At 57.2% G+C, this 27,561-nt stretch overlaps 1 protein-coding gene across 6 annotated transcripts in view; it reads left to right on the top strand.

The window, feature by feature from the left end:
• The window catches only part of MAD1L1 (mitotic arrest deficient 1 like 1), a 311,419-nt gene that overhangs the window by 240,473 nt on the left and 43,385 nt on the right, over positions 1-27,561 (top strand). For all 6 annotated transcript variants that reach the window (XM_059155782.1, XM_059155781.1, XM_059155784.1 and 3 more), the window contains one exon: positions 1,324-1,531. In XM_059155782.1, coding sequence (XP_059011765.1) covers positions 1,324-1,531 — 208 coding nt within the window. The remainder of the gene's footprint in view (positions 1-1,323; positions 1,532-27,561) is intronic.

Below are 27,561 nucleotides of genomic sequence, written 5' to 3'. Positions count from 1 at the left end.
GACCGAGGGGGTCTGTTGGCTGAGCGAGGGTGGTCCTGGGGCACAGGGGACGCAGGGGCCCCAGCGGAGGCGGTGGGTGAAGCTACAGAAGGCCGGACCCAGTTACTCGCACACCTCTGTCCTAGAAGTTGCCCGGGACTGCTCATGTTGGCTTTCTCCATTACTGCCCAAACTGGAAGCGACGAGGGCGCCCCTCAGAAGTGAGCAGACCTGCACACAGGTGCGTCCGCATGAAGGAATGCTGCAGACCACCAAAGAGAAAGGAGCCAGCAAGCCAGCAAGGGAGGGGTGCAGCCTTCCACGCACGGTGCTAAGTGAAGGAAGCCTGTTGGAAAAGGCTCCGCTAGCCACGTTCTGGAGAAGCCAGAACCGCGGGGGCAGTGAGCGTGGGACGGGACACGTGACTGTGCGTTTGTCAACACTGACTGATCTGACTGCACGCTGAGCATGGACATGTGCGTCACTGTGACGTCATCCGTGAGGCCAGCACCCAAGCTAGATTCCCGAATGTGAGGGCAACCTTCCTGTGCTCGGAACAGCGCCCTGAGGTGGGACAGAGGCCAACCTTGGTGCCTGGGAAGTGGAGAGGCTAAACCCAGAGGCACGAGGGCCTGTGTCCAGAGCGGCACTTCTCACGTGCGGCCCGCGGATGCTGGACCCGGTAGCCCCGTGGGGGATGGGCTGCTAGGGCAGTGGCGGGGGAGGGAGCTGGGCTGGGCCCTGTCGTGGTGGGGTGCACAGGTGGACATGGGCGGGAACGCACACCAGTGTAGAGCAGACAGGCGGCTGTACCGGCACGTGTGTGTAGACTCCCAGCTGAGCAAGGGCCGCGTCTACACTGGTAAGCTGCTGACTGCCCTGGTGTTGTTAGTGACAGGGATGTGTGGCACAGCCGCATGGGCACTTAGCTCTCGTCTCAATCTTTCTCTCAGGTTTGTGTTGTTTTTTGCATCTGTGGACCTCGAGACAGCGGGGTGTGTGGGAGCCAGGCCCCTGGGTGTGAATGTTTGCCAGTGGCGTGTTGGAGCACACAGACTCCCGTGATGCCCTGCCTGTGCGCTTTTCCAGGTGCTGTGTGAGGAGATGGGCAGGCGCCCGGGCAGCCCGAGTACCTGCGACATTCCGAAGGGCTGTCTCCAGGTCTCTCTGCCTTTCCTCCCCCAGCTACCCGTTGCTGCTCCCTGAGGCAGGCCACAGCACCACGGCCTCATCAATCAGGTGTGGAGGCCCAGGAAAGGGGTGGCCGTCCTTGCCCGAGCCCCCCAGTGTCCATCCCCAAAGCTGTCCATCCAGGCCATGCTGACCCACCCCATGGTCCTGCAGGGTGGCTACGACCAGAGCAGGACCAAAGTGCTGCACATGAGCATGAACCCGGCCAGCGCGGCCAAGCAGCGGCTCCGCAAGGACCAGGCCCGGCTGCAGGAGGAGTGTGAGCAGCTGCGGGAGCTCGTGCGCGCCCTGGAGCGAGGCGGCCCTGTCCCCGCTGACCTGGAGGCTGCCGCAAGTCTGCCTTCGTCCAAGGAACTAACAGGTAGGTCCCTCCCCACTGCGTCCGTGGGCCATCCTGTGGGCAGGGGGCTGCGGGAGGACCTGGGAATGAGCCCCTCAGGGGCCGCAGGTCACCGCGGGAAGAGATTCTGGCAGCCGTGGGGGAACAAGTGGCTGAACTCTTCCCAGCCCCTCACACGGATTCGTGCCATTTTTTGGTGTATCTGTGTCCCATTAATCACGAGTCGATCCAACGCTCTGTGGAAACGGGGACCATCTTTCATGGATCTAAGTACCTTTCGTGGAGTCCAGAGCCCTGGTGCAGGGCCCAGGAGTGGGGCACATGAGCACGGCCTCACCCGCACTCTGCAGCTCTGCACACCAGGGCGACAGTCCCTGAGCCCACGGTTCGTCACTGCCCATGTGGGCAAGTAACTCTCCTGTTCCCACTGAGTCCCGTGCTGAGCCTCCCGGCCAGTGCATAGCAAAGGGACCCACCAGCCAAGGGGGCATATCTGGGAGCCTGACTTGCCTGGGTGAGGGCCGAGTGCAGAAGCCAGCCTCTCCGCGGGCTGCCCAGCCTATCCCGCCACAGCTCTGACGGGGACACTGAGCCATCAGTGAGCTAGGGTGAGGCCCTATTCCCTTGATGTTTCCCAGCTGCGCTCCGGCACTGCTCCTCCTGCGGAAGCCCCTCCCGACCTCCTTGGGCAGATCCTCTGTCCCATGAAGGCACAGGGCTCTGGCCACTGTCTTGTCCCCCTCAACTCTACCAGCCCTGCCCAGGACTTGTTCTGCACATGTTTTCTTGCTCGGGGGTCTTGGCTGCAGCCCCCTCTCTGCCCCGTTTGCCATTGCCATTGGCCCGACCTGCTGTCAGCCTGACCGTGAGGGGTTTGGGGCTTTTGTATTTCATTTTCAAGTAAGGTACAAACCCACAGAGAAGACTCGAGGACGCTGGTGGGCGGGTGGCTGAAGGGGGTGGAGCTAAGAGGGGTCCAAGTGGTGCCCCAGAGCCCCCGAGGCTGGAGGTGGTGGTGGCAGGTGGCCCCGGGGGCAGAGAGTTAAGGGCACTTGCCAGAGGGCATAAGGACAGGCATTGGTCCCCAGGCCTTCCACTCAGCACCCTGCTGTAGGCAGTGGCCTTGCCCCCAGCAACAATGAAAAGAGGAAACAGAAAACCAAGGTTATTCTCTTAGAGCTAGAATCCCAAACAGCAGGCCCCATGCTGGCAGGACCTCCCCCAGAACTCATTAGGGACCGAGGATGTTGGGCTCTGTGTCAGGCCTGCTGGGCCAGACACATCTGCGGTGTGCAGAGGGTCCCTGGATGGAAAGAGCGAAGTAAGCTCAGAGCTGGTGCGTGTGGGTGCCGGGACCCCTGTCCGAATCCGCCCCCTTCTCTTCACCCATCACAACAACACCCTCTGGAAGGGCTCCTTTTGTGGCAGCTGACATGGGGCACCCTGCCAGGCCTGTCCCCTCACTGTGAGCAGAGTCCCAGGAGGGAGAGAACAGCACAGGTGAAAAGACAAAGCCTCCGTCTTCAGAGAGGAAGGATGTGTTGCTTTACTTTTTTCAAAGAGGAAACACGTGAACTTTCGGAAGTTAAAGACACCAAAACTGAAGTGAAAAGCTAAACAGGAGACTTAGAAAATTGGGGGAGTGTATGTGCACAGGAGAGCAGAAGGTCAGATAAAGGCACAAGGGACATGGGATGTCTGCAGCTCCTCTGGTGGCTCCAGGAGAGGGCGGGGGCCCAGGGGACTCGCCGCTGGCCAGAGAGAGGCTCCCCATGCTGGGACTTGTCATAGTGAGGCTTCTCAACAAAGGGACAAGGGCACCTGTCCCAGAGAGGGAGAAACAGGCTGCTCCTTTCTGAACTGTGGCTTGAGGAGCAAGAAAGCCACTAGGGGCCAAACTCTGGGTGCCCGAGGGACCAGACAGTAGCTCACAGCCAGCCCCATGCTCAGCCCCACAAGGGAGGAGTTTGCTTCTGTTTCCGACGTTCAGTGTCTAGAAAACGCTAGCTCGAGGTTCCCTCTCTCATGAGGCCCGTGGAGGTTGCACACCTTTGAAACGAGGGCAAGAGCCAGGGAGCAAGATGTGGATACAGAAGGCTAGAGCGCCAGCTGTGGAGAGATGAGGAAGACCGGGGACAGCTGCCCCAGGAACAGCCAGAGCAGGTTGAGACTGGTCAGAAAGTTTTGGAACCTTGTAGAATGGAAGGTGTCCAGTGTCTTGAGAGATGGTGCAGACTAGAGCTTTCCTCGCCTGGGTGCTGGACTCCCAGCTCATCATGCGTACCAAACGGTCAGGGTGCTCCAACGTCGACACCCAGTAGGGGTTTGCCAAGTCGAGTACCCAGAAAATGGAGCTGCTGGAGAAACAGGACAGTCAGCAGCTGCAGGGGCAGCAGAAGGTGTCGGGAGGAGAGAGAGTCCTGTTCTCCTGTCCGGCCTGGCTCGCGTGGCTGCGGTCAGGACAGTGTGGGGACCTGACACAAGCGACTCAGGGCAGGGAGTCCAGGGAGAGGTCTGACGGTGGTAAGCATGGCCTCACTGTCTGACGCAGGAGCGCCAACACCGTCGTGGGTCCACCAGGGGAGGACCTAGTACCGAAGTTACCAATCAGTGGATACAGCCAATGCCCCAGGGGAATGGGACATACCCCCCATCTCGCCACTGGACTCTCGAAGACTCTCTGTGACTTACCTGTGCAACAGAGTTGGCATCAAACCGAAGCCTAGAATTTCAGGCATGCACAGGTCAAGCTTGTGAAGGCCGGTGCATGTCAGTTTCACTGAGCCCCTGGCGCTGGTCCGTAGAGACCGAGGCCACAACCTGGTTAGGGATGGGGCCCCCTCGGGGCACCGGGTGAGCTGCCGCTGTGGGGGAGGTGCAGGGCGCGTGGGCGTGGTGGCACCGCTGCTCCTGTGGGCTTGGTGAGAGCAGGAGCTCTGAGAACCTCTGCTGGGTCTCCCATGGCCTCGTGCCAGGCATTTGTGTCATGTTTGTGGCAGAGGCCACCCGGTGAGTGTGGTTGTAGGACCCAACCTCAAGGGATCACGGTAGAATAGCCAGGCACCTCGTGGTTAGCACTGGAGCCTGTGGGCGGACGACTGGGCCACTATTGACCGGCTGGCGAGCGCGCAGGTGATGCAGTGGGATACTTGTTTCTGCCTGTGAGGCTCCGGGTGCTCCGCCAGCATGCCCACCCTGAGGCTCCCAGGTCATCTGCGGGGCACGCAGCCCCAGCCACGCGGGGCCAGGCTGCTGGGCAGTGACTTGAAGCCTCAGCACTTGAAGTCCCTGGCCAGTGTACCTGAGTACCCCAGAGATGGCCCTTAGACAGTGGGGCTCCAGGGGCCTTCCAGCCACCAACAGATGTCCCCCACGCTGCTGCCCTCTACCCCGGATCTCACAGGCCACCTGCCCTACCACACCTCTGAGCGGCAGTACCCCTCGCCCAGGCCTTCCGCTATGCCGACCAGTGCTACTGGGAGCAGTCAGGCTTGCCCCAGTCTGGGCATTGGCGGAAGGCCAGAGATGAGGCAGGAAACCCATACAGGGGCCCCCGCTCTTGGGCACCCCAGGGATAGCACCGACCGACGGACCTTATAGGAGCTCGAGTGGTTCCCTGACAGATGACGTAAAGGGTCAGACAGGCTGCCGTCTGCTCTGAGCTGGCCTTGTGGAACAGACCCCAAGTTCATTGCGGGTGCCCAGGACCCTCAGATGGTGCAGGTGCACATGGCAGACAGCTGGACCAACGGCGGGAGGCTGGCCTCCTGAGGAGAGCAGCGTGGCTGAACAGGAGGAGAATGGCCCATTGGGCTAGCCGGGCCGGGGGAGACGAGCACAGCCACCCACCCTCGCTGACTGCGCTCTCAGGGTTTGGGGGAGAGCTGGTCTGAGGTTCTTGTGGATCTTTGACAGAGGAATTGCTCAATGACTGCTAGCAAGGACCCAGCCCCCTGGGTCAACAGGAACCAAAATGCTCAGCCTCCCCCAGCTGGCTCTTGGCTCCCCACAGGGCCCCCTGCAGTACCCGGGCTCGGCCAGGGAGATTATTAATTGCAGCTTAATTAGGTAATGCATTAATATTAAAATAACCAGGTTTTGATAGCAACACAGTGAAGGTGATGAGTTTTGTCACGGCCTGGCTGTGTGGGTGCAGCTGATCCCAGGGTGTCCCTGAGTCGGGAAGGGTGGTGGGCTCTGGAGCTCCTCCAGGGGGGTGGGGGGCGGACTGGGGCATAGAGAGCAGCTTGCTTCTCCCTTCACCGTGCCATCCTCTCTGTGGGCTTTGCAGCGGCCTCCATGGGTGGGCCACGGGTGGGCCATGGATCATGAGCTGAAGAGGGGCCATCTAGGTGCCCAGCATGATGGGGTGGCTCCACAAGGCACAGGCCTTCTGAGTTTCTGCCACCCTGGTGCCCTCAGGTGAGGCAGCCACCCCCAGCTTCCACTGGCTCACATGGAGGGGAGGGGAGGGCGCCGCCACGGAGGAGATGGGGAAGGCTTGCCATGGCCCCCAAGGCACACGCTCCTGTTACCAGCAGCACTGGCCGCTGGCTGCCTTCTGGGCCCACAGATGGCAGCAGGGCCTGTCCCTGCCCTAAAGACAGAATGGGGGAAGAGCCACGGGAGTCAAGGGCCTCGGAGCGGGCCCTGGGTGTAGAGGGCCAAAAGAGGGGCAGACTTTGGCGGCTGGGCAACTTCCCAGGCCAGGGTAGGTGGCTTCAGCTGAGCTTCGTGGGCTGAGTAGGAGGGGAGAAGGGCTGCTATTCCAGGCAGGGGTCCCCTGTGCCCAGCCCTGTGTGAGGCCCCAGTTAGAGCCGTCCCTGTGTGCTGCCAACAAGGAATGCCGCATCCGCTGGGGGAAGGAAGACCGACGTGCCTAGGGAATCCAGGGAGCAATGCAGGGTCCCTGCAGCCACCCGCGCCCCTGCCCCAAATGAGTGCTCCCATTTGTCCCAGGAACAGACCCTGTGAGCTGCAGGAGGGTCCCGGTCTGGGCGTCTACTGACCCACCCACCCTGCAGAACAGTCCTCCCTCCCCAGGCCTAGGAGCAGGAGGGAAGGGTGGGTGGCCTGGGTTACCAGGCCGCTGGCTGGTGCCTGAGTGGCACACACCTGGGATGAGTCTGAAAAGCACCACAGGGGCTTTAAAACAGAGCAGACATCGACCTGAGCTTCCAGAACGGGTGCAGACGCACCCAAATACACCGATATTAGAGTACCAGGCACAGGAAACCACCACACAGGTGCTTGTGGGAGCATTAGCCCATTTTCTCAGGGCACATTCTTGGTGGGGATGGCTGGGTCAGCCCATGGTTGGCTTCCAGAAAACTGGCCCTTTTCCTTCAATGTCCATACGTGGCCCGTGGCCATGTGTCCCCGCGGACGCTGGTGCTGTCAGGGTAGTTCTCACGGGTGTGCATGTGTGTGCGTGCGTGTGCGTGCATGTGTGTGTGGTGATGCAGCATGTCCCGTCCTAGCTGGCGCTCCCTGCTGTCCGAGGATGAGCCCCGGCAGCACCTTGGGCCGGCCCTGTGTCCTCTGGGGCAGGTCTCTGCTCTAGCTTCCCCTTTATTGGTTCTTTATACGGAGTTCAGGGAATTTCATTTTCTCGCAGCATCCTTCTCAGAGCAGACATTTTTCATTTGTGCTCAGATAACTAATGTTCCTTTTACGGGAGTCTCATCTGAGAGCCCCGCCTGACTCAAGGTCAAGACACTTTCTTCTTACTTTATAAAAAGAGTTTTTTAGTCTTACAGCTGACTCGGTGATCTGCATAGAGTTGAGTTTTGCGTGCAATGTGAGGTTTACATCGGGATGAGTTTTGAGGAGTTTGCTGAACGTCCGGTTGTTCCGGCGTCAACCATGGGAAAGCCTCTTCAGTCTCCAGTGAATTACCCTTGCTCCGAGGTCCTGTGCTCATGTCTGTCGCATCACTGCCAGCCTGCCTGGCAGCCATAGCTGGACCCTCCATCCGTAACACAAGTCCTCGGACTCGTGCCCCCTCTTCACGAGCACCTTGCCCGTTCTCGTCCTACTGCCTTTTCGCATGAACATGAGATCCAGCTCCTCTGTGTCTGCAGGAAATCCTGCTGACACGTTCACGGGCATTCCGTTAGGTCTGCACATCAGTCTGGGCAGAGCCGTACCCCTGCGGTGGAAAGACACAACACAGGCTTCCCTGTGTTTCCTTCCTCAGCGGTTCCCATGCTCTGTTAGAAACGTCCTGAAGTGTTTCCTGGTTGTTGTTTGAAATTCTTGGAATTAAATCTCTGTGTGTGTGTGTTTGGGTGTGTGCTTACTCTTTCCAGCTGATCTTGCTTTGTGTGTAGGAGTGTGATTGGTCTTGTGTCCTTGGACCTCACAGAACCACATACCAATTTGGGGAGGGTCTTGTTTGGATTGTGTTGGTTTTATTCGTTGTAGTCGTGCCATTTGTGAAGATGGACTGTTCCATATTTTCCCGTAACGCCTGGGCACCCGCGTCCCCTGCCTGGCCCGCAGCCCAGTGCTCTGCTGAGTGGTGCGGAGTGCGGGTGTGCCAGCCGTGTTCCTCACCTCCTGGGGGGACCTTCCGTCCCTCCCCGCCACCCGTGCTGGGAGCTGCAGGCCGTGTGTCGGTGCCCTCCGTCAGGCCGAGGGAGCCCCCCAAGACTGTGGAACATGTCTGTCAGGTAGGATGCTGAATTTTGGGTCTCCATCTGTGGGTAAGGTCGTGCGTTCTTTCTTCTTTAGGCTGTCAGTGTAGAGGACTACTTGTGAAATTTTTCAAGTTTGGACCAGACTTGTATTCCTACAATAAATTCCTCTTGGTTGTGGCATATTCTTCCATTTTATGGTGCTGAATTCAACTTGCTAATATTTCGTCAATAATTTTTATGTTGTTGTTCATATTGGTCTATAGTTGCCTCCTCCTGTCCTTGTCTGATTTATCAGCACAATGAATGAAATGAGTCCTAAAATGTTTCTTCCTCTTCTGTTTCCTAGAGGAGTTGGTGTCAGTTTGGCATGACTTCCTCTTTAGCTATTTTGTACACACCTGCTGGACTCCATCTGGACCCGTAGCTTTGGGTCGCCGAAGGTTTTTAATACTTACAGGAGCCAGGGACTGAACGGTTGTACCCCACTCCCAACACACACAGTTTGTATGTTGAGCCCCTCATCCCCAATGCAACGGTGTTAGAAGATGGGATCTTGGGGGGTGATGAGGGCATAAGGATGGGGCCCCCACAAATGGGACTGCTGCCCTCAGAAGAGAGACCCACAGTACTCCCTTGCTCCTCCCACCACGTGAGGACACAGTGAGAAAACGCTGTCTGTGAGCCGGTAACTGGACCCTCAGCAGACCCCAAATCTGTCAGCATCTTCATCTCAGACTCCTCAGCCTCCAGAACCATGAGGAATACAAGCTTGTGTTGATAAGCCACCCGGTCTGCCGTATTCTGTGATGGCGGCACACGTGGACTATGACCACAGGATGATCAGCTTATGTGGTCATTCTTAGGTGAATTGTGGTAGTTTGTGGGGTTTTTTTGTAATTTGTGTCTTTGCTTTTGTTACTTCCTTTGTCAACTTTGATGGAAATTTATCCATTTGATCAGTCTTTCAAAGACCTAGCTTTCGGTTTTATTGGTTTTTCAGTATTGTTCCTCTGTTTTCAATTTTACTGACTTCTGCTCATTTCCTTGTTACTTCCTTGGTCTGCTTACTCAGCTTCCTCTTGCTCTTTGTTTGGTTTATTTTTCTTTCTTTTTTCTTTTTTTAAAGACTTTATTTATTCATTTGTCAGAGAGAGAGAGAGCGAGCGCATGCACAAGCAAGCAGAATGGCAGGCAGAGGCAGAGAGAGAAGCAGGCTCCCTGGCAAGCAAGGAGCCCGATGCGGGACCTGATCCTAGGACCCTGGGATCATGATCTGAGCCAAAGGCAGCAGCTTAACCGACTGAGCTACCCAGGCATCCCTCTTTGTTTGGTTTCTTAAGCTGGAAAGTGAGATTGCTCATTTGAGATCTTCTTTTGTTTTCTAAAATAAGCATTTAATGCTATAAATTTCCATCTGAGTACTGCTTTAGCTGCATCCACAAATTTTAGTACATTGTAGTTGCATTTTTGTTCAGAAATTTTTCAGGTTTTCTTTAAAGTGTCTTCTGTGATTCATAAATTATTTAGAAGTGTGTTTTTAATTTCAAAATGTCTGGGGATTTTCCAAGTGGCTTTCTGTTATTGATTTCTAGTTTAATTCCATTACATTTAGGGAGCACACTTTGTATAATTTGTTTTTTAATTCAGGATTTGTCCGATGGCCAGTACTGAGCGATCTTAGTAAATGTTCTGTGTGCACATGACAGGAAGATATAGTCTGTCTGTTAATCAGTGTGTGTAGATCATTTATATTTAATGTAATGTTTTAATACGTTTGGAGTTAGGCCTGCCATTTATGATTAGTTTTACTTGCCCTCTGTGTTATATTCCTGTTTTCCCATTTCTACTGATTTCCATATCATTTGAACATTTTTTAGTATCTCATTTTGATATATCTTAGGGTTTTTTAAATTCATTGTATCTCTTTGGACACACACACACAAACACACACAATGGCTCAGGATTTTTACCTAGACATTTAGAATTCCTGTTGCTTTGTCTTCATTCCTGAAATTCCAAGTTCCCCTTCTGCTATTGACTCCCTGGGTGTTTCTTTCAGAGAATGTATGCTGGGACTAGGATCCTGGGGTTCCCTCCACGTGGTGACCCCGTTTTGCCCTCACTTCTGAAAAACGCCCCTGCTAATTGTAGGTGAGGGGTTCTGTGAGCATTATGGAAATTGACACTGCTTCTCTCCCTCCGGCCTCCACGGCTTCTGACAAGCCCTCTCCAGTCTCTCAGATAACCTGCCCTCAGCATAAGAGGCACAGAGCATTGGAAACTCAGATTGCACATAATGGTGTTGTAAGTTAAAAAAAAGGCAAGTGGCAGCTTCTGGGGACAGGGGACCTGTACACAGACATGCTCTCCACAGCTGGCTCCAGTGCTAAATGCTGTTTCTGAGCAGACAGCGTTGCAAAGTCCTTGAGGGGCATCTGTGGAATCTTGCTTGGCGGTTCTGCCATCTCCGTCATCCTGGGTCGGCACCTGTTGGCTGTGTGTTTCCTAGCAGGTTAGTGTTTTGTTGGTTCTCCATGTGCTGCTTAATTTTGGATGTGTTCTGTAATTTTTGAAAGCCATGTTGCGAGATTCTGGGTGTTTCTGCAGCTCTGTGGAGAATGTTCATCTCGGTCGGTCGGTTTCAGCAGGCGGGCCGTGTAGGTGGACTGAGAGGGCAGTCCCCGTGCCTGCGGACAACTGTGCCTCCACAACCATTCAGTTTTGGGCCACATCACAGTCTCCATGGCCCGTGTGGGTGCCAGGCACACCCCTCGGAGTCCCCTCTCCCCTCGTCCCACATTCTCCGGTTCCCTCCCTGCTCTGCTGTGTACTTCCGCAGCTGGGATTCACCCCACTCTGCTGAGGTCATGGCTCTCGAAGGGCTAGGCGTCCACCCAGCGGCACAGCACCTGCACCTCTGTGGGGTTGCCAAGGACCCGGAGGAGAAGGGGATGAGATGAGGAAGAGGAGGGATTTTTCCTGCCTCGTTCTCTCAAGTCTGCCTGTGCCCAGCACTCGCGGCATCCAGCCCAGGCTCCAGTGCCTCGTCCAGGGCGGGGGCGGGGACATCAGGAACCAAATAAACAAGCAACAGCAGCCAAGCTTGGCAGACTCCGACTGTAAAGCTCACCCGCTGTGAAGGAGCTAGCCCCACAGTCCCATAGCTGTTGCAGGAGCTGGAGCTCCGATCAGGATGCCTCCCAAGACGTCTCCAGGCCCGGGTGCTGTCACTGGCAAATTGTACCAAGGAAAGAACAATTACTAGCTCTGTACAAGCTCTTCAAGAAAAGTGAAGAGGGAGCACTTTTGAACTCATTTTATGAAGCAAATATTACCCCAATTAGAGAACCAGTGACAGGACAGAAAACAAGACCCTTAGGAACTTGTTTTTATATTTATTCCAGGATTCAGATATCCATTGATGTCATCCACTACATCAATGTGATCTAACCAATTGCTGGGGTAATTTGGCAAAGTTCAACACCCAGGAAAACTCTCAGCAAACTAAATAGAGAGGGGGCTTCCTCAGCCTGACACAGAGCGTCTGCAAGCACCCTCACAGCAGATCCGTGCTTCCCCAAGATGAGAAATAAGGCAGAGGCGGTCTAGCAACCCGAGTGAGTGTGTCGGGAGTCCCGGTGTGGGCCCCCAGGGACGAGCAGCCTTAGGAACAGGAAGGGAGGGAGCAGAAGCGCTCCTCTGTGGATGACCCTCGGTGCATAAAACCCCAAGAAGCAAAAACAAACCCGAAGACTGCCGAAGTGAGACCGGCATGGATTCCTGTGATCCAGCTGACCTCGTGTCCTGCAGCCTTGCTGAACACACTTGATGTGACACGAGAGTGAGTGTGTGCATGTAAGAAGCACATGTGTTGTGCGTGATGCGCTGGCAGCAGACACGTGGACACCGAAGTCAGGAACATAATGCCGTTTCTATTCACTCTTAGCACAAACAATTCCTGGGTGTGAGGCCAGCAAACTCACAGAGGATCCTTACGCTGCATGCTCTCGAGCAGTGCTCTGACCAGACAGGAAACGCGAGGCGCTCTGGATGAGAAGATGGCTCACAGCGTGTGTCCACTCGCCCAGGCTGGTGCGGGGACTTCCTGCAGTGAGGGTGGTGGGACTGGTGCTGCTGGCCCTCTGGTCCCACCCTCGGCCACCTGCGGCCTCTCCCTTTGGGACCAGTGGGACATGCACTCTCTCCAGTGTGAGCCCCTTCACTGAAAGGCAGGCTTGAGTTCACACCCTCTTCTTTCCTGGAACTGGAACGCATATTTCCAGCAGTGTCACACATAGTCACCAAAATCCACTACCAGTCCAATGTCCTTTAATGGGTGAGTGGAGAACAGGGGTCTGTCTGTGGGTGGAACACTGCTCCGCGTCAGAGTGGCCCCCTGCTGACCGCCTGGGGGCCTGGAGGGGCCCCAGAGACACCGTGCTAGGGGAGGAGCTGGACCCCAGGCAGCGCCCTGCAGGGTCCGAGACAGGACACTCAGGAGGGCAAGAGTGCAGGTCGGTGAACAGGTATGGTGGCAGGTGCCAGGGCCAGGGGCACAAAGTATGTGGCAGTTAGCTGTCCAGGGTGACAGGCGATCTTGAGTGTTGGAGGTGGTGGCCTTATAGAACTGGACACCAAAAAGTGTCAATTATACTGCACAGTTTTCAGAATTTTAGATACAAATGGTACCTCATTTTAACATGTTCCTTTGCTCACTAACAAGGAAGAGTGTGTCTCACCTGCTCCTTCCACTGTGGTCTCACCAAGTCCACGCTCCTTGATCACTTCCTTATTGTTTTTTTTTTTTTTATGATTATATTTTGTAGAAAGTTTGAACTGTTTTTGAGCTCTCTTCTATTGATACCATTACTTTTAAGCTTAGGAAGTCCTTTTGATAAATAATCCTGTTTTCTTCTGGGATTTTCTTTTCTTTTCGGGGGAGGCTTATTTTTCACACTTAAAGATCTACTTGGAACTTACCTTGGTGTGTCGAGTAAGGTCAGGGTCTAATTCGACCCCTTCCCAAACCAATGAGTGATCGCCCAGCTCCCGTTCATCGCGCTGTCTTTCTTTGTTCCTCATATTTATGACCTGCCTTTATCTTTGCGAGCTTCTGATACATAACAGCGTCTATATTTGTGTCTCCTGTTGACTGTGCTTATCTCTACTATATATTTGTTTCTAATTGGAACTCTGAGGTATGTTTTAGCATCTGGTGTAGAGCGAGGGGTTCCTTGTCACTCGGAGACTTTCTTACCTGTTTATTCTACAGGAACTTTAGAATCACTCTGTCAAGTTCAAGAAAAGGCTGGGGAGGTTTCCGTTTCTATTGGAATTGCGTTAAGTTCGTAACTTACTTCGGTAGGTGAGTCTTCAGCTGTACCTCGTTGTCTCTGGGCAGGGAGGGCCCCAGGCACAGACTCGTGTGGCCCGACTGCCAGGAGCCAGCACTCCCCCGGACATGCAGTATCCTCGTGCTTGGCCCCAGGACCCATGGGCACACCCCAGCCTCCTCCTGCTGGGCTGGAAACACAGGGTCCAGATCACCTTCCTTTTCCAGGTTGGGTCCCGAGTTGCTCTGCTGTGGCACTATGGCTCCCGTGCCGGGCCCCAGGCCTCTCTCCTCCTCACCCCACCCTCTGAGCTCTGCTGTGTGGCCCCCGGCATGGCCAGGCACAGAGTTGTCTTTGGGAGGGAGAAGTCCACTCCATCTGTCTGGGCCAGAAGTCCCCACGAAGGTACTGTAACAAGTTCTTAGTGACCCTGATGTTCAGCCCAGCTTGGATCCTAGGTCTCCCCAATCCCGTGCCCTGAACATGCGCTGAGCCCACCCTTTCAGCCTCACCTCAGAGGGTCCGCAGTGTCTCTGAAGGCTGGGCAGGAAGCAAGGCCCGGGGAGGGAAGGCAGCTTCAGGGTCGGGCTGCTGGTGCGTGGGGGGCCAGGTGTGGCCTCCATGGAAAGCCCAGAGCCCAGGGTCATGAGAGTCCAGATGCCCGGGCCCCGCCCTCCTGTGCTGCCTCCAGACAGGAGGCTCTGCGGAGTGGTTGGTGACTTCATCACCACGTGTCCCAGGCCCTTCTGTTCCCAAGCTGCTTGTTTGTTCTCAGGGTCGGGTAATGAAGGGCAACACCATCCGTGGGATGTTTGACTGGAGTTGTAAAGAAGTCCTGATACTTAGCCCCCGGGGCCTGCAGCACACCGGCAGAGCAAGGGGCCCTGCCTCGCCTGCGCCGTGGGCCCCAGTTCCTCCGATGGCCCCACTGCCTGGACTCTGGGCCTCGGCTCTGTCTGGACCAGGGCTGCCGCCCCATCCATCCTCTCCCCTCTGCTCTGAGGACAGCCGCTGGGTGCGAGGCTGGAGCTGCTGCCCTGGGCAAGGCCTCCTGCTTGGGGACTGGAAGTGGGTGGGGGCATCTGTGGTAACCACATAGAAGAGGCCTCGGTGGGCGTCTGTCCAGAGAACAGCTGTGTCTGTAGGGCCTGTCCCTCTGCTGGAAACCCCCACTTGGGTGTGTCTGAGGCATTGCAAAATCTGCGTGTTTAAAACTGAACTCCCGTGGCGGCAAGGAGACACTGCCACCCCTTGATAGAATTGCCACGGGCCAGAACGCGGTTAGCACCAGACGCCGATGGGACGTGGAGCCACGGGGCCCGCAGTGTGGGGGAGGATGTGTTGTGTGTCCACATGGGGGAAATCTCTATACCTTCCACTCAGCTTCGCTGTGACCCTAGAACTCTTCTAATAGCCTTTCAAACAAACAGTCCTGATCTTTACCTGTTTTAAGCGTGCAGTGATTTCTAGTAAATATGCAAGGCTTGCGACCGTCAAAACGATAAGCCTTTCCATCACTCCGAGGGGTCCCTGCTGCCCACAGCAGGGGTGCCCTGCTGTCCCCACTGTCCGCTCTGGCTGTGGGGCCAGAATCCGCATTCTGCCTCTGGTGACATGTCTGCCACCTGCTACGCACTGAAATGTGTTCAAGGTCTGGCCATGAAGTCATGTGTGCTACCAAGTAACACTCATGGTGCGGACCTCGCTCTGTCTGGGCCATCGTCCGCTGATGGATGCGTGGGAGTGTCCTCTTCCTGGCTCACTGGAATGTCACTGCCGAGGATGTGGGACCACGAGGCTTGCATGGGGTAGGAATGGAATCAAGGGCTCTGTTTCTTGGGGTGTGATGGGGGCAGGCTTGTATTTAACCTTTAAAGCAGCTGCCAAGCTGTTTTCTGGAGCAGCGGCAGCATCTCTAGCTCCCCGCCTGTGCCCCACATGCCCCTGGCGCCACTGATTCTCTGGCCCCTGGGCACGGCCGTGCTGACAGGCGTGCTGACGGGCATGCTGACGGTGTGCCGTCTGCCCCGCTTGTGTCTCCCTGACTGCGAGCAGTGGCGAGGGCGTTCCCACATCTCCTGAGTCATTCTCACATCTACTCCGCTTAAACGCTTGAAGTGTTTTCTTGTGATCGTTTTCTTCATGCTGCTTTTTGATAAGCAAAAGTTTTAAATTTTGATGAAGTCGAATCTACTCGTGTTTTCTTCTGTGCTTAGCTCTTTGTCTAAGAAATCTTGGCTTGCTCCAGCGTTGCCATCTCCCTATTTCTTCTAGACGCTTTTAGACCTATGCTCTGTATCAAACTAACTTTTATATGTGATGTGAAGGAGGGTCCAGCGCTCATTTATTCCTACTTAGACGTCTAGTTGTTCCCAAAGTACCACCTCTCTCCGACACAGCTTGCTGCTGGATGCATCAAGTCGGTCAGGAGAAAGCATAGACGTGCACAGCTGTGGCTCTGAGCTCTGGCGGCTAGATGCCGGGATGCCCCGCGTGGCTCCTGGGGAAGGAGCTGGGGGGCCATTCACGCTGCCAGTGGTGCTCGCTGCCTCTGAGGGCTTGCTGCAGAACCAACACTGAATGCTACTATTGCTTCTTGCCTTTTTTATAAAAGTGAGAAAACCCTCTTTGGGTTTCTTTCAGCTAGCAGAATCAGGAACTATTCGCACGGGCCTTTTGCTGAAGAGGAACGGCAGCACGCGGACTGCGCGCTGGTCCCTGTGGGCGGATGACTACAGCCCGGCCTTACCGTTGGCGCGCCCGTGTCCGCGCTGGTCCCTGTGGGCGGATGACTACAGCCCGGCCTTACCGTTGGCGCGCCCGTGTCCGCGCTGGTCCCTGTGGGCGGATGACTACAGCCCGGCCTTACCGTTGGCGCGCCCGTGTCCGTTTCCGCATTGGCTTGCTGGCCTCGTCCTTGCTTTTCACGAATGGTCCAAGCTGCCTCCGGCCTCAGGCCCTTTGTCCTGGCCTCCTCCTGCCCACCTTGTGCTTTGCTTGTTCCCTGCCTCCCTGGAGGTCCGCTGTGACCAGCTGTCAACACTGCAGCCCCTTCCCAGCCCTGCCTTCTGGTTCTCTTAACACTTAACGGCATGACGGCTCTGAAGACCACCTCACTCTGCTTGTGTGTGTTTCTGTCTGTGTCCCCTTTGGGAACATAATTCCCTCAGACCTGAGGTTTTGAGGTTTGTCCACTCTGTGTGCCTTAAGCCTTGAATGATGCCAGACATGCAGTTCACTCTTGTCACATACTTGTTGGGTGAATAAAGAAGTCACCAGCCCTTCTAAAGTTCTGTCTGGGGCTGGTCACGGTGAGGGCTTATTCCTGCTGCTGCTGTTGGGGGCAGGGAGATGGTTCTCAGACAGGCCACCATGGTGGTCACCTATGCCCCCAGGCACCTGCAGCCACAGTGGAGGTCTCATCTGGCAGCAGTGGGGGTCAGAAATCACATTGGGGCTGACAGCAAGGTGTTGGCAGGGCTGCATCGCCCAGAGGCTCTGGGGGTCCTCTTCCATCTCTATTTCTAGCTGCTGAAGGTGGCTGCTTTCTGTGGCTCTCAGGCCACCCCCGATCTCCATGCCAGTGGTGCGTCTTCTTCAGGCCCGCTCTGCTCCTGCCTCTTCCCCTTGTAGAAGCCACATGAGGACCCTGGGCCCCTGGACCAGCTCCATCTCCATCTGCTTCGTTCACTCCTGCCTGCCCGGTCCTTCTGCCTTGGTTCTGGGATTCAGACACAGACACCTCCCCACAGCCTCTGTCTCAGTCACTCATCTTGATGGGAAAACGTCCTCTGATTTCACAAGGTCATTAGGACCCTGCTGGCAGCCCCGGACAGCGGCTGCGCACCCCAGGCGGACAGCGTGGGGGAACGAGCCTGCTGTGGAGCTCCGGGAGTGTCTCCACTTGCCTGCTGTGGCATCTGTGGGAGGTGCATGTTGTAGTCCCGCGCAGTCAGGCTGGGCTAGAGGCAGAGCCTGGGCCTGAGACGGGCAGAAGGGGTTCCCCGGGGAAGAATGGGCACCTCTGAGTTCCCGCGCAGGGACTGTGCTGTGCGCAGCAGCCATTGTCCGGGAGAGCCCTGCGTCCCGCCGTGCCTGCAGAGTTGAGCCGGGCTGGACTCTCGTCCTGGCAGTTCCTCCACCGGCTGGGTGTGCTCCCCCAGGCCCCTTCGCCTCTCCGAGCCTCACCTGGCACTTGGCAGCTCTGTCTGCCATGGGCAGCTATGTGCCATGGACCAGATCAGGGGCCCCTGGAGTAGCAGCCTGGCTCTGGCAGAGCCCCTGGGATGCGGACCCCCAGGGGGCCCCCAGGCTCCAGGGCTGCCGGCTGTCCCTGCTGCTTGCCGCTTCAGAGCGCTGCTTCCCTCTCGGGGCTATGTGTCTGGCACATTCTTCACCCCAGACCCTGCCTTCCGGGGAGCCTGGCCTGCAGGCAGCCTGCGTCCTCACCCCTCTGGATCCCCAGAGGGCTGACTCGCTGCCCCCTGCCCACCCTCTATCTCCCCCCGCCGTCCCTCCTCCAGACCCTGTGGTCTGTGGGTGGCTACAGCCACCAAGCGGGTTGTCCATCCTCTGCCTTCATCGGCCTGGCCACATACGTTGGCAGGTTTTAATAGACTGCCACATCTCAAAAGCAGGGAGAGTAAGATTTAAAATCTTGTCTCGCCCAAAGCAGACAGATTGACTCGAAAATGACTCCGTCAATAAAAGATGAGCTCTGAGAGGCTCTTCCCTCTCCGAGAGGAAGCACCCCTTCCCGGGACTCGGCTTCTGGGAGCCCACTGCTGGAAATGAGGAACGTGCGCGCCGTGCAGAACACCGTGCGGAACGGAGCAGGAGCAACCCTGCCACCGCTGCTGGCCTACGCTGCCTTCAGCTATGGGCCGTCCTGCCCGCTGGCCCCAGGCTGCCGCTGCTCTGTGAGCCCAGCAGGCCACCTGCCGGGGCGTGTGTGAAAGGAGTTGCCGGAAACTTGTGTTAAGCAGTGGTGTTCTCTGGTTTACATCGGGGTTTGTGATCGGATGGAGCTGTTAAGCGCTTCTCCACTCTGCATGGCTTCTGGCTCTGGCAGGGGTATGTGAGCACGTGTGCGTGCCTCTGTGTGTGTGTGTGAGCGTGTATGTGCATGAGTGTGGTGGGGGGCTGCGTATGTGTCCGTGTGTGAGCACACATGCGTACGTGCAGGCCTGCGTGTGTGAGCGCACATATGTGGGCACACGTGAGCATGTGTGCGGGCCTGTGTGGGTGGGTGTGTGAGCGTGTGCATATGAGCACGTGTGCATGCATGGGTGCATGAGCGCACGTGTGTGGATGTGTGAGAGTGTGTAAGCATACGTGTGTGCGTGCGGAGCTGCGAGTGTGAGCACACATGTGTGTGTACAGGCCTGTGTGTGTCTGTGAGGGCATGCCTCGGGCAGTGTGCTTCCAGCTGTCTGGTCCCCGGTCCCCCACCCCTGGAGATATGACATAGCTTCATGGAGTCACTGTGCTTGTAAGCTGGTGGGTTCCGCAGCGTACGTATTTCCCAGCCCTCATCGAGCCTGGGACCCTGCCCTCATGGGATATGTGCTTTAGTTACAGGAAATGCCCCCAAACAACCAAACAAGTGAAACCAAGTCAGAGGATTGTGAGCTTGTGCATGAACACTGGGACGTTGGGATCCCCGGGTGGGGGGCCCCTGCTGGTAGCATGCCAGGAAGGCTCCAACGATCATCTGAGGCCAGACTTTGTACCCGAGGGGGCACCTTGTGTCCAGAGCTCTTTCCTCACGGTAGCACTGGCGCTGCCTGGTGGCCTTTGGGGGACCCATCCTGCCCCAAAGTCCTGGTGTGAATGTCCGACTTCTCTGCTTCCTGGCCAGGTGACAGTGAACAGGGCACTGACCTTCTTTGGGCCTGACCCCACATCTGTCAGCTGCCCGGATGAGGGGCTGGCCATGGCCTTCCACCAAGGCTCAGCTGGTCCTCCACTCCCGAAAGAGGCAGCGGGGTGGGGAGCCTGGTGCCCAGCGAGGCAAGGGAGGGGGGACAGCATCCTCTGGGGCTTCGACTGTTCTCTGTTCTCCGTGCTGGGGGAGGGAGCCTTCCCAGGAATATGATATCACATGAGCTCCCGCCTGTCACCCCGGAACTCTCCCACCCCATAATCTGGTGGGCTGTAATTGCTGGTGTCTTTTCAGATCATTTTTGTGCAAGGTGACAAGCTGCTTGTGGAGTGAGCCATTAATCACACAGAGATGCCCCTGTTTGAAAGCTGGCACCAAGCTCACCCAGGGCGGGCGTCTGCCAGGCAGCCGGCGGTGGGCACACACGCCGCTCATCTACATATAATTCCAGGCCAATGTCTTCTCTCTTGTGTAAAACGTGCAATTTCCGGCCCAGCAGGGGAACATGGGCTCATAATGGAGAGACCTTGTCCCAGGGGCCCTCCGGCTGCAGGCTGTTCAAGCGAACCTTTCCCTAGGAAGGCAAAAGTCTGTGTCTAGTGGGTGGTAGGGACCCATCCACTGGTCCCTGAGGCCCGCAGTGGGGGGACAGCAGCGTCCATCGTGCCCTTACGTGGAAGGCTTCCCTGAGTGCTGTGCAGGGAGGCGGGGGGCCCTCAGACCTCCCGGCTGGCACAGGCATGGGCACACATGTCTCTCCAGGTTGCCTAGGTGCCCCTTGTGCCTGCCAGCCTCCCAGGGCCCTCTCCTGGGTTTGCCTTTGGGATGGGACGGCAGCCTGCAGAAAGAGCCCATCGGGGATGCACTTGCTGAATCAGGGCAGTGGCCCTGCGGTTTTCCTGCGCATGTCCCAGAGGCATGGGACCCCTTCTCGGCGCAGGCATGTCTCTCCCCGCTCTGTACCGTCGGCCAGGACCAGGACCCAGACCCACAGTCACAGCCCCTGCAGGGTCAGCTCCCATAGTTGTTGATAAAATTGCATAAATATTTGATGCTTAATTATTAAATATTTAAAAATGTAAAACTAAAATAGTTAGAAGTTACAAGATGTGAGTAATTTAGCCCCGGAAGTGTGGCCCAGCTTTGGGCTCAAGCGGAACCAGCACCACCCTCCCACCGTACCTCCTTTCTTATGCACCTGCCGGAGAGACCCAGGGACATTTCCCACAGGGACAACTCGGGCCCAGCCCAGCTCTTCGGCCCTCGGCATGGTCCCATGTGGTGGGAGTGTGGACGGGGCGCCCATCGCACTACCCCCAGGGGCTAGCCTCTCAAGGTGCAGGGGTACAGGCGCTCTTTCATTGGATGTCAGGCCCTGCGTCGCCCTGACACTTGGCTGTCCTCAGGACACACCTCTTTACAGAGGCTGGTCCCCTCCTTGCTCCTTTTTGAGCTGCAGGGGCCAACTCAGAACGCATTTGCTTTCATCCACGGGCCCTTCAGATATATGGGGACGCAGTTTGTGCCCCAACTTCTCCAGACCCAGCACGTCCACATCAAAGAGCTGCTCCTGTGGTCTCGCGGTGCGCTGCCGTGGCTTGGTTCACATGGGCACAACCGCTGCCCCCTTCTGCTCCCCTCCCCATGTGTGTGTCCTCCGGACACTGGGCTGGCATTTCCTTCAGCTCCATCACCAGCTTCCAGAACCCAAGGAAACAAACACCCAACTCGGGACCTTGACCTGCAGACCCGCGGCTCCCCCAGGGCCTGTGCACAGCAGAGGATGGGACTGCCCTTGCCTCGTGCCCATTGCCAAGACTGGGCACCATTGTGCCTCCTGGGCCTTGGGGCCAAGGGTGACCAGAGCACCAGCTGTCCTTCTGGAATGTCTGGCCCAGCTGCTGGTGTCCTGGGGGGCCTGTTGTGGTGGCTGCATGCTGTCTTTCCTGACCCTCTTGTCCTGCAGGGCCTTGCCTGGGCACCTGACCGTTTAGTTCAGCCAGAGACTGCCAACAGGGAACACTGTTCTAGAAGTCAACCAGCCCCGGTCAGCTGTAGCCAGCACTGCTGGGCGCACAGTGGGCCCACCCCTTGTTGGGGCCTCAGCCTCCTCACTGGGGAGCCAGGCAATCAATCAGCCTCCCCATAGGCACGCCCAGGCGACAGGCCATGGATTGGAGCTCAGTGAGCATGGGGGACACAGGTGCATGCGCCCAGGGCACTGGCTGTGCATCAGAACTCCGTGAGCATGGGGGCAGTGGGTGACAGGCACCATGCTGTCACTGTCCACTGCTAAGCACCTGTTTGACGTGGACCCCAAGGGCACGCTAGCCCTCATCTCTGCCCTGTTGACCCCTCCAGGCTGTGGAGTGCAGTGCCAGGGATGCCCAGAGCTGAGGGGCACAGTGTCCAAGGGCCAGGGCACACACGCCAACCTCAGGGTCTGGACAGAGCGGGAAGCTGGTTGTCCAGCCTCTTAGAAAAGTGGGGGACACTCCACCCACCCTTGGCCCCTGGGCCGCACCCTGCTGCCTCCTTCCAGGCGGGCCGGTCTCGAAGCCTTCCCACGCTGCTGCCTTTCCCACGCTGCCCTTGGAGCGGCCCAGACGGGCGCCAGGTTTAGAAACAGCTGCCTGGAGCAGCCTGGGCTCAGAGGGCCACTGTTGCTAATGGTGAAATATTAGTGCTGTTTGTTGTTGTTTAAGCCTGAAAATCGTAGCATTGGCTAAGTGTTTTTTATTCACTTCTCAGAAAGAAAAATGACTCTGTCCTGAGTCCCCAAAGGAAAATTTCAAAAGCTGCTTCCAGCTCCTAAACAAAGCTCCACTGCAGGAGCTGGGCTGGCCCGCCTCTGATGGCTTGGCCAGCAGCAGCCTGGTCCCTGGCCCCCAGCCCCCGCCCCGCTTCCCTGCCCTGTGTGCTTGCCCTGAGCCCGACCCTTCACCCATCCTCTCTATTGCCCTCCCCAGGGCCTCTGTCCCCACCCAGGCAGGTAGCTGGCTGGTGGGCATCTCTGCTGGGGTTGGTCTGCTGGACATGGGGACACACAGCCCTGGCCCCCTTCCAGGGATCCTAAGCAGGGGCGGGTATGCAGGCCACTTCCGACCCCACTGTGTCTGCTGGCGCAGTTTGACTTCTTCCTGCTGAGCCCGTGCTCTTGCCCACCTCCCTGCACTGGTGTTGACAGCAGGTGTGGGTGCCAGTCCGCACTTTACTGGTTGGCTTCTCAGGAAGCAAGCTGCTGCCCTCCCCCTGGTGGGGGGGGGGGGCTCCAGCTCTTCCCTTGGGCATGAGTCTGGCTGCAAGGGGGCAGGTGTCGGCATTTCCTGCAGCTGCCCTGAGGGGCGAGGCATCACCTGGGGGACACGAAGGACACATATGCCCCCATATGGACCCTGAGCCCCGGCTCCAGTCGGCCTCCCCACTGCCCAAGGCGGTGAGTCCCCACTCTTGCAGGTCTGCCAAGCCTGGTTCCTCTCCTCTGTCTGCTTTTTGTCTTCAAAGCTCTTGCTCACCCCACTCGTCTGCCACCACCTCCCCTCCCACAGCAGTTGCAGTGCGGAGCAAGGACAAACACGCGTGTTCAAGGGTGGGCACGTATGTTCCATCTGCCCTGTCTACAGGGAAGCCCCATGTGTACGTTACTTTTGTTCACACTGATTTTCTAGGGGTTATGATTTAGGATTTATGCAGAAATGGCATTTTCTGTACTCCCGGCTCCTTGAGGTGCTGTAGGGAGGCCGTGGGACAAAAGGCCCTAGTCCTTGGTTATTCTGAGCTCAGAGTCTGCTGAGGAAATAATGGTAACACAAAGGAGCTTTTAAAAATGCTCTGTTGTGCTAAAGCAGGCACTGTCATGTACCCTGAGAACATACAGCAGGAGATGGGATCTATTCCAGATACATAGTTTTGAAGGTCAGATGACTAGGAGTCAGCTAGAAACCAGGAGGAGCTGCTCCAGGTATGTGCAAAGGTCCTGAGGTGAGGAGGAGAGTGGTATTTCATTCAGAGCGTGAGATAAAGGTAGCCAGGAGCAACTGGAGGGGCGGCCTGGGTTGCTTGGCAAAGGCCTGATGGCCACAGAGGGGATTTTTTGTTTTGTTTTGTGTTAAGATTTTGTTATTTGACAGAGAGAGCACGTGCGCCAGAGCAAGTATGCTCAAGTGGGCGAGCACAAAGGGAGAGGGAGAATCTCAAGTAGACTCCATGCTGAGCGTGGAGCCCGACACAGGGATTCAGTCTCATGACCCTGAGATTGTGACCTGAGCCAAAGTCGAGTTGGATGCTTAACTGACTGAGCCGTCCGGGCACACCAGCAGAGGGTTTTAACCCAGATCACATCTTCCCTTCAGAGCTCAGAATTTTGTCAGAGGGCCTGACTTGGCTTTCAGGGCCACTCTAGGCTGTCTGTGGGGGGAGGCCCGGGGCCCCAGCCACCTCACCTCCCAGTCCCAGCTGTGCTCCCCTGCCAGCCGCCTCCACCATGAAGGGGCTGACCTCCCGTAGGGTGGCTGGGATGGTGGCCAGTGGACAACACCTGCTTTGCTGTCAGAATCCTCTGGCCTGAGATGTGGGTCAGGGAAGCCCACTGATGGGGAGCCGTGGCCTTGAGGGGTCCCAGGATGGAGCTCAGGCTGAGGTGCTCAGGGCCAGAGATGCATCTGTCTACTTGGCCCTACTTGGCAGGGCCAAGCAGCTCTGAGTGGACATCAGGCTAAGACCCAGGCACTTCGCTGGCGCACTCGGGCCACTGGTGCAGAGGGACGTGCACCACCAGCTGCCCTCCTAGGAACCGTTGGCGTATTTGAAAGTGTTTCTGTGTGGTCCTATCTGCTTGTGCTTCTCAACACTCCTGAGTAAGGGGAGCTTGGAAGGAAGGGCTGCATGTCGGTAGCCTGTGAGAGCAGGGGGCCTGGTCTCCATCCTGAACCCAGGTCAGTGGTCTGTTGGGGCACAGACCTCAGTTGTCGCCGCCCCGCCCACCCAGCTTCCTGTACTTTCTCCAGCAAACTGGGAAGAAGGGGATTAAACCATAGTAGCGCGTGCACATTTAGCAAAGTGGAGACACAGTGGGCTCTGTGGGCCAGCACGGCCGCATGCTGGGACCCTGAAGAGGCTTTCTGCAGGGAAGTTCCAACCGTCCACCCGTCAGCCTCTCACTTACGCTCCTCACCCCTCCAGGATAAAAACATTTCTCTGAATTTCAGACTGTGATCTGGGTCTCCAGAGTTATGTGCCCATAACCACCGCTCTTTTATCCTGACATCTCTGCTCTCCGGGTGAAGCGCTCTCTCCTGCTAGCCTTTATATAATGGAGAGATGGAAAACAGTTTATTTTTGTTCTGTGTCCTTCCCATAGGCTTTCCCAGCTGCCTTCCAGGACTCCAGGAGGAGCCAGGTGTTGGTCAGAGATGAGGAGCAGAGGGTGGAGGGCAGAGCCATCCAAGGGCCCCTTGGACATGGCTGGGGACAGGTGGCATCGCCCCTTGACCTTGGCACGCAGCCCCAGCTCCAGACCCCACTGCCCATGCCCACCTTCCACGCTCGGGCTCCTGGCGACAGTGTTCTCTCTTTGGCATCCACTTGTCCATCGGCCTTCCTTGTCCCTCACCAAGGACTCTTGGAGAGCAAAGGGCTGCTGAGGAAAGGAGTGGCAGGAGTAGCCTAGAGAGGAAAGACCGTGGTCAGGGTTGGGGCGGCATAGTCTCCCGGCCAGCGCAGCTGGAGACTAGTGTTGAAGGTGGGGGTGGGGGCAGGACAGGGCTGAGGTCAAGTCTGGGCTGGGTACAACCTCCCCCCAACTCTGGAGCTGGTTCCGGGCCTGAGTGCAGGCGCCCCAGGCACGAGGTCTCCATCCTGTCTGGTGGTCCCCGGGATGTGCACCCAGCAGGAGAGCTTTGGGGTGGGTGGTCCAGGCTCTCAGCAGACCCTATGAGGCCACTTGTCTGCTCTGCCAGCCCTGCCCAAGTGTGGTTGCCACCAGCAGACCTGGCGCTGGGGATGGCTGTGGCAGGGTACCTGCATGTGGATGCAGAATGTGGTCCCCACAGGTCCTGGGGTCTCGGGCTCTTGGTCTCTGGGACGTGGAGGAGCATCTCATGAGTGCCACATGCACAGGCCACCAAACCCGCCCAGAGGAAAGCTCCGCTCACTCCCGAGGAGAGCCTGCATCAGAGCAATGGCATTTCCAAGGCAAAAGGCACATCTTTTATTTATTTAATCCAAACCATCATGTGAATTATTCATTCACGTTTATATAAGCAATTGAACAGCAGAGTAAGGGGGAGGTCAGAGCACCGTCTTTGCTCTGCCCTGAGTCACAGCCAGAACTCAGAGTGTCCCTCCTGAACACGCCGCGTTAAGGTGACTTCACCGGAGAGCGGCTGCCTCTCGCCTGACCCGCACCAGGCAGGCCGGGGTCAGAGCCCTCTTTAGACCTCTGACGGCCTGTGGGACCTTGCGGCGACTCCCCCGCCCCGACCCAGGCACCCCTGCTTTTGCCCGTCAGAGGGTGATGGGGGACTTACTTCATGCTGTTGAGCAGGCTATGTGGGGTAGGGTGTGCGTGCTGCCTGGCGTGTGGTCCTGGCACCTGGGTGCCCCTCCCAGGGGTACCTGGCAGGTGGCCAGGCTCATCGCTCCTGATCCGAGCCCTGTCTACTCGTGGGAGTCCATGAACTCTGGAAAGGACAGCATTTTGGTGCCTGTGGACAAAGGGGCTCCTACCTTCTCCAAGGTCAGGCTCTGTTATTACCAAGATTTAATTTTCCCTGTGGACATCTGCGATCCATTAAAGGCCGTGCAGCCTCTGACAGGGGTGAAATATTGCCTCAGAACCTCGGTCAGTGGATTTTCCCTGGTGGAGTGGGCTTTCCTCCCGCTGGCGGACCCATCCTCAGTAGGCTGGCCGAGAGACACAGGGAGGAGTGTGGGGTCAGAGCCACCAATTACCCCCTTGGATTTCATAGTCTGATTACTTGATTAATCCAGGGCTCCGTGCCCAAGTCCCAGTGGAGAGGCGCGCTGCTCCAGAAGGACAGTGTCCGCCAGGGCCATCGGCACCGTGTGTTGGATGGGGGGCAAGTGAGGGCAAGGCATGGGGATGGGTATGTTTGGCGGAGAGGCCAGAAGGAGCTGGTAGCAGGGAGCCGCATTCAGAGCAAGAATGTGGCCGGCCCCAGGCTGCTAGCAGAGGCACGGGCAGTGCAGACGAGACAGAGGATCTGTGCTCACAGGCCTGGCACCACCTGGAGCATGTGAGGGGCAGGGGGCTGTCGAGAGCTTGGCCTGGGGCAATAGGCCTCCCTGTGCTAGGTGCCCGTGGCCAAGCTCTTAATCCCACAGGCCCTTGTTTGGAAAGCAGAGAACCCGCACCCTCCCTGGGGCCTTGAGGCAGCCGCAGAGCCTGTGGGAGCCTGTGTATGGCTGTTGGGCTCCCTTCATCGGTGGTATGGCCTGAAGCACGCCGCACTTCACTGTGGCCCCTTAGGGTCCCGTGGGGTCCGGCTTTGTCCTCGTGTGGACACCTCTGGAGACGGCTGTGTGCCTGATTCGTACCCAGGAGCTGCAGGGGGAGGGCCTTGAGGCTGCAGGTCAGGAAGGGCAGAGCGGGTACAGGGTCTGCAGTGGGTTTCCCGCCCCAGAAGGCAGGCTTCCTGTCCCCTATCCCCGTCACCTCCTCCAGGAAATGACCCTGCCCACATCTGCTCATGTTAAGCTGTCCAACTGGACCACCTGCTCTCAGCCCCGCCAGGAAGCTGGTGGTTGACAGGCCTGGGCCTGGGTGTCGGTCTGAGAACAAGGAGCTGCCGTCCCCATCACGATGGGCAGGGCTCTGAGCTGGGCTGACCGGCTCTGAGGCTTGGGGGTTTCCAAACACGCCCTTGGCCAGGGGACTCCTCTCTGGCCCAGGGACATCAGCTCCAGACAGGACCACTGGGAAGCTCCTGGTTTCAGAGGCTACACGGTGTTCGAGGAGAGCCAGCCTCACTAATGAATGGGGGGGGGGGGGGGGTAACGAGCTTTCATTACTGGGAAGGCACCATGGGGGACAGAACCGTGGTAATTGCTGTGTAGCCTCCCGATGGCTTTGCACTTGGCACAGCATCTTCTCCTGCACAGCCCTAGACTGTGGTGGGAATGATGGGTGGGCCCAGGGGCCTCTGCCCTGAATGGCGCTGCTAGAGCCACATG

Source organism: Mustela lutreola, chromosome 17 (assembly GCF_030435805.1).
Source record: "Mustela lutreola isolate mMusLut2 chromosome 17, mMusLut2.pri, whole genome shotgun sequence".
In the NCBI taxonomy this organism is placed as follows: Eukaryota; Metazoa; Chordata; class Mammalia; order Carnivora; family Mustelidae; genus Mustela; species Mustela lutreola.
The sequence above is the reverse complement of the archived record's forward strand: the minus strand, read 5'-3'. Positions and strand labels throughout refer to the sequence as shown.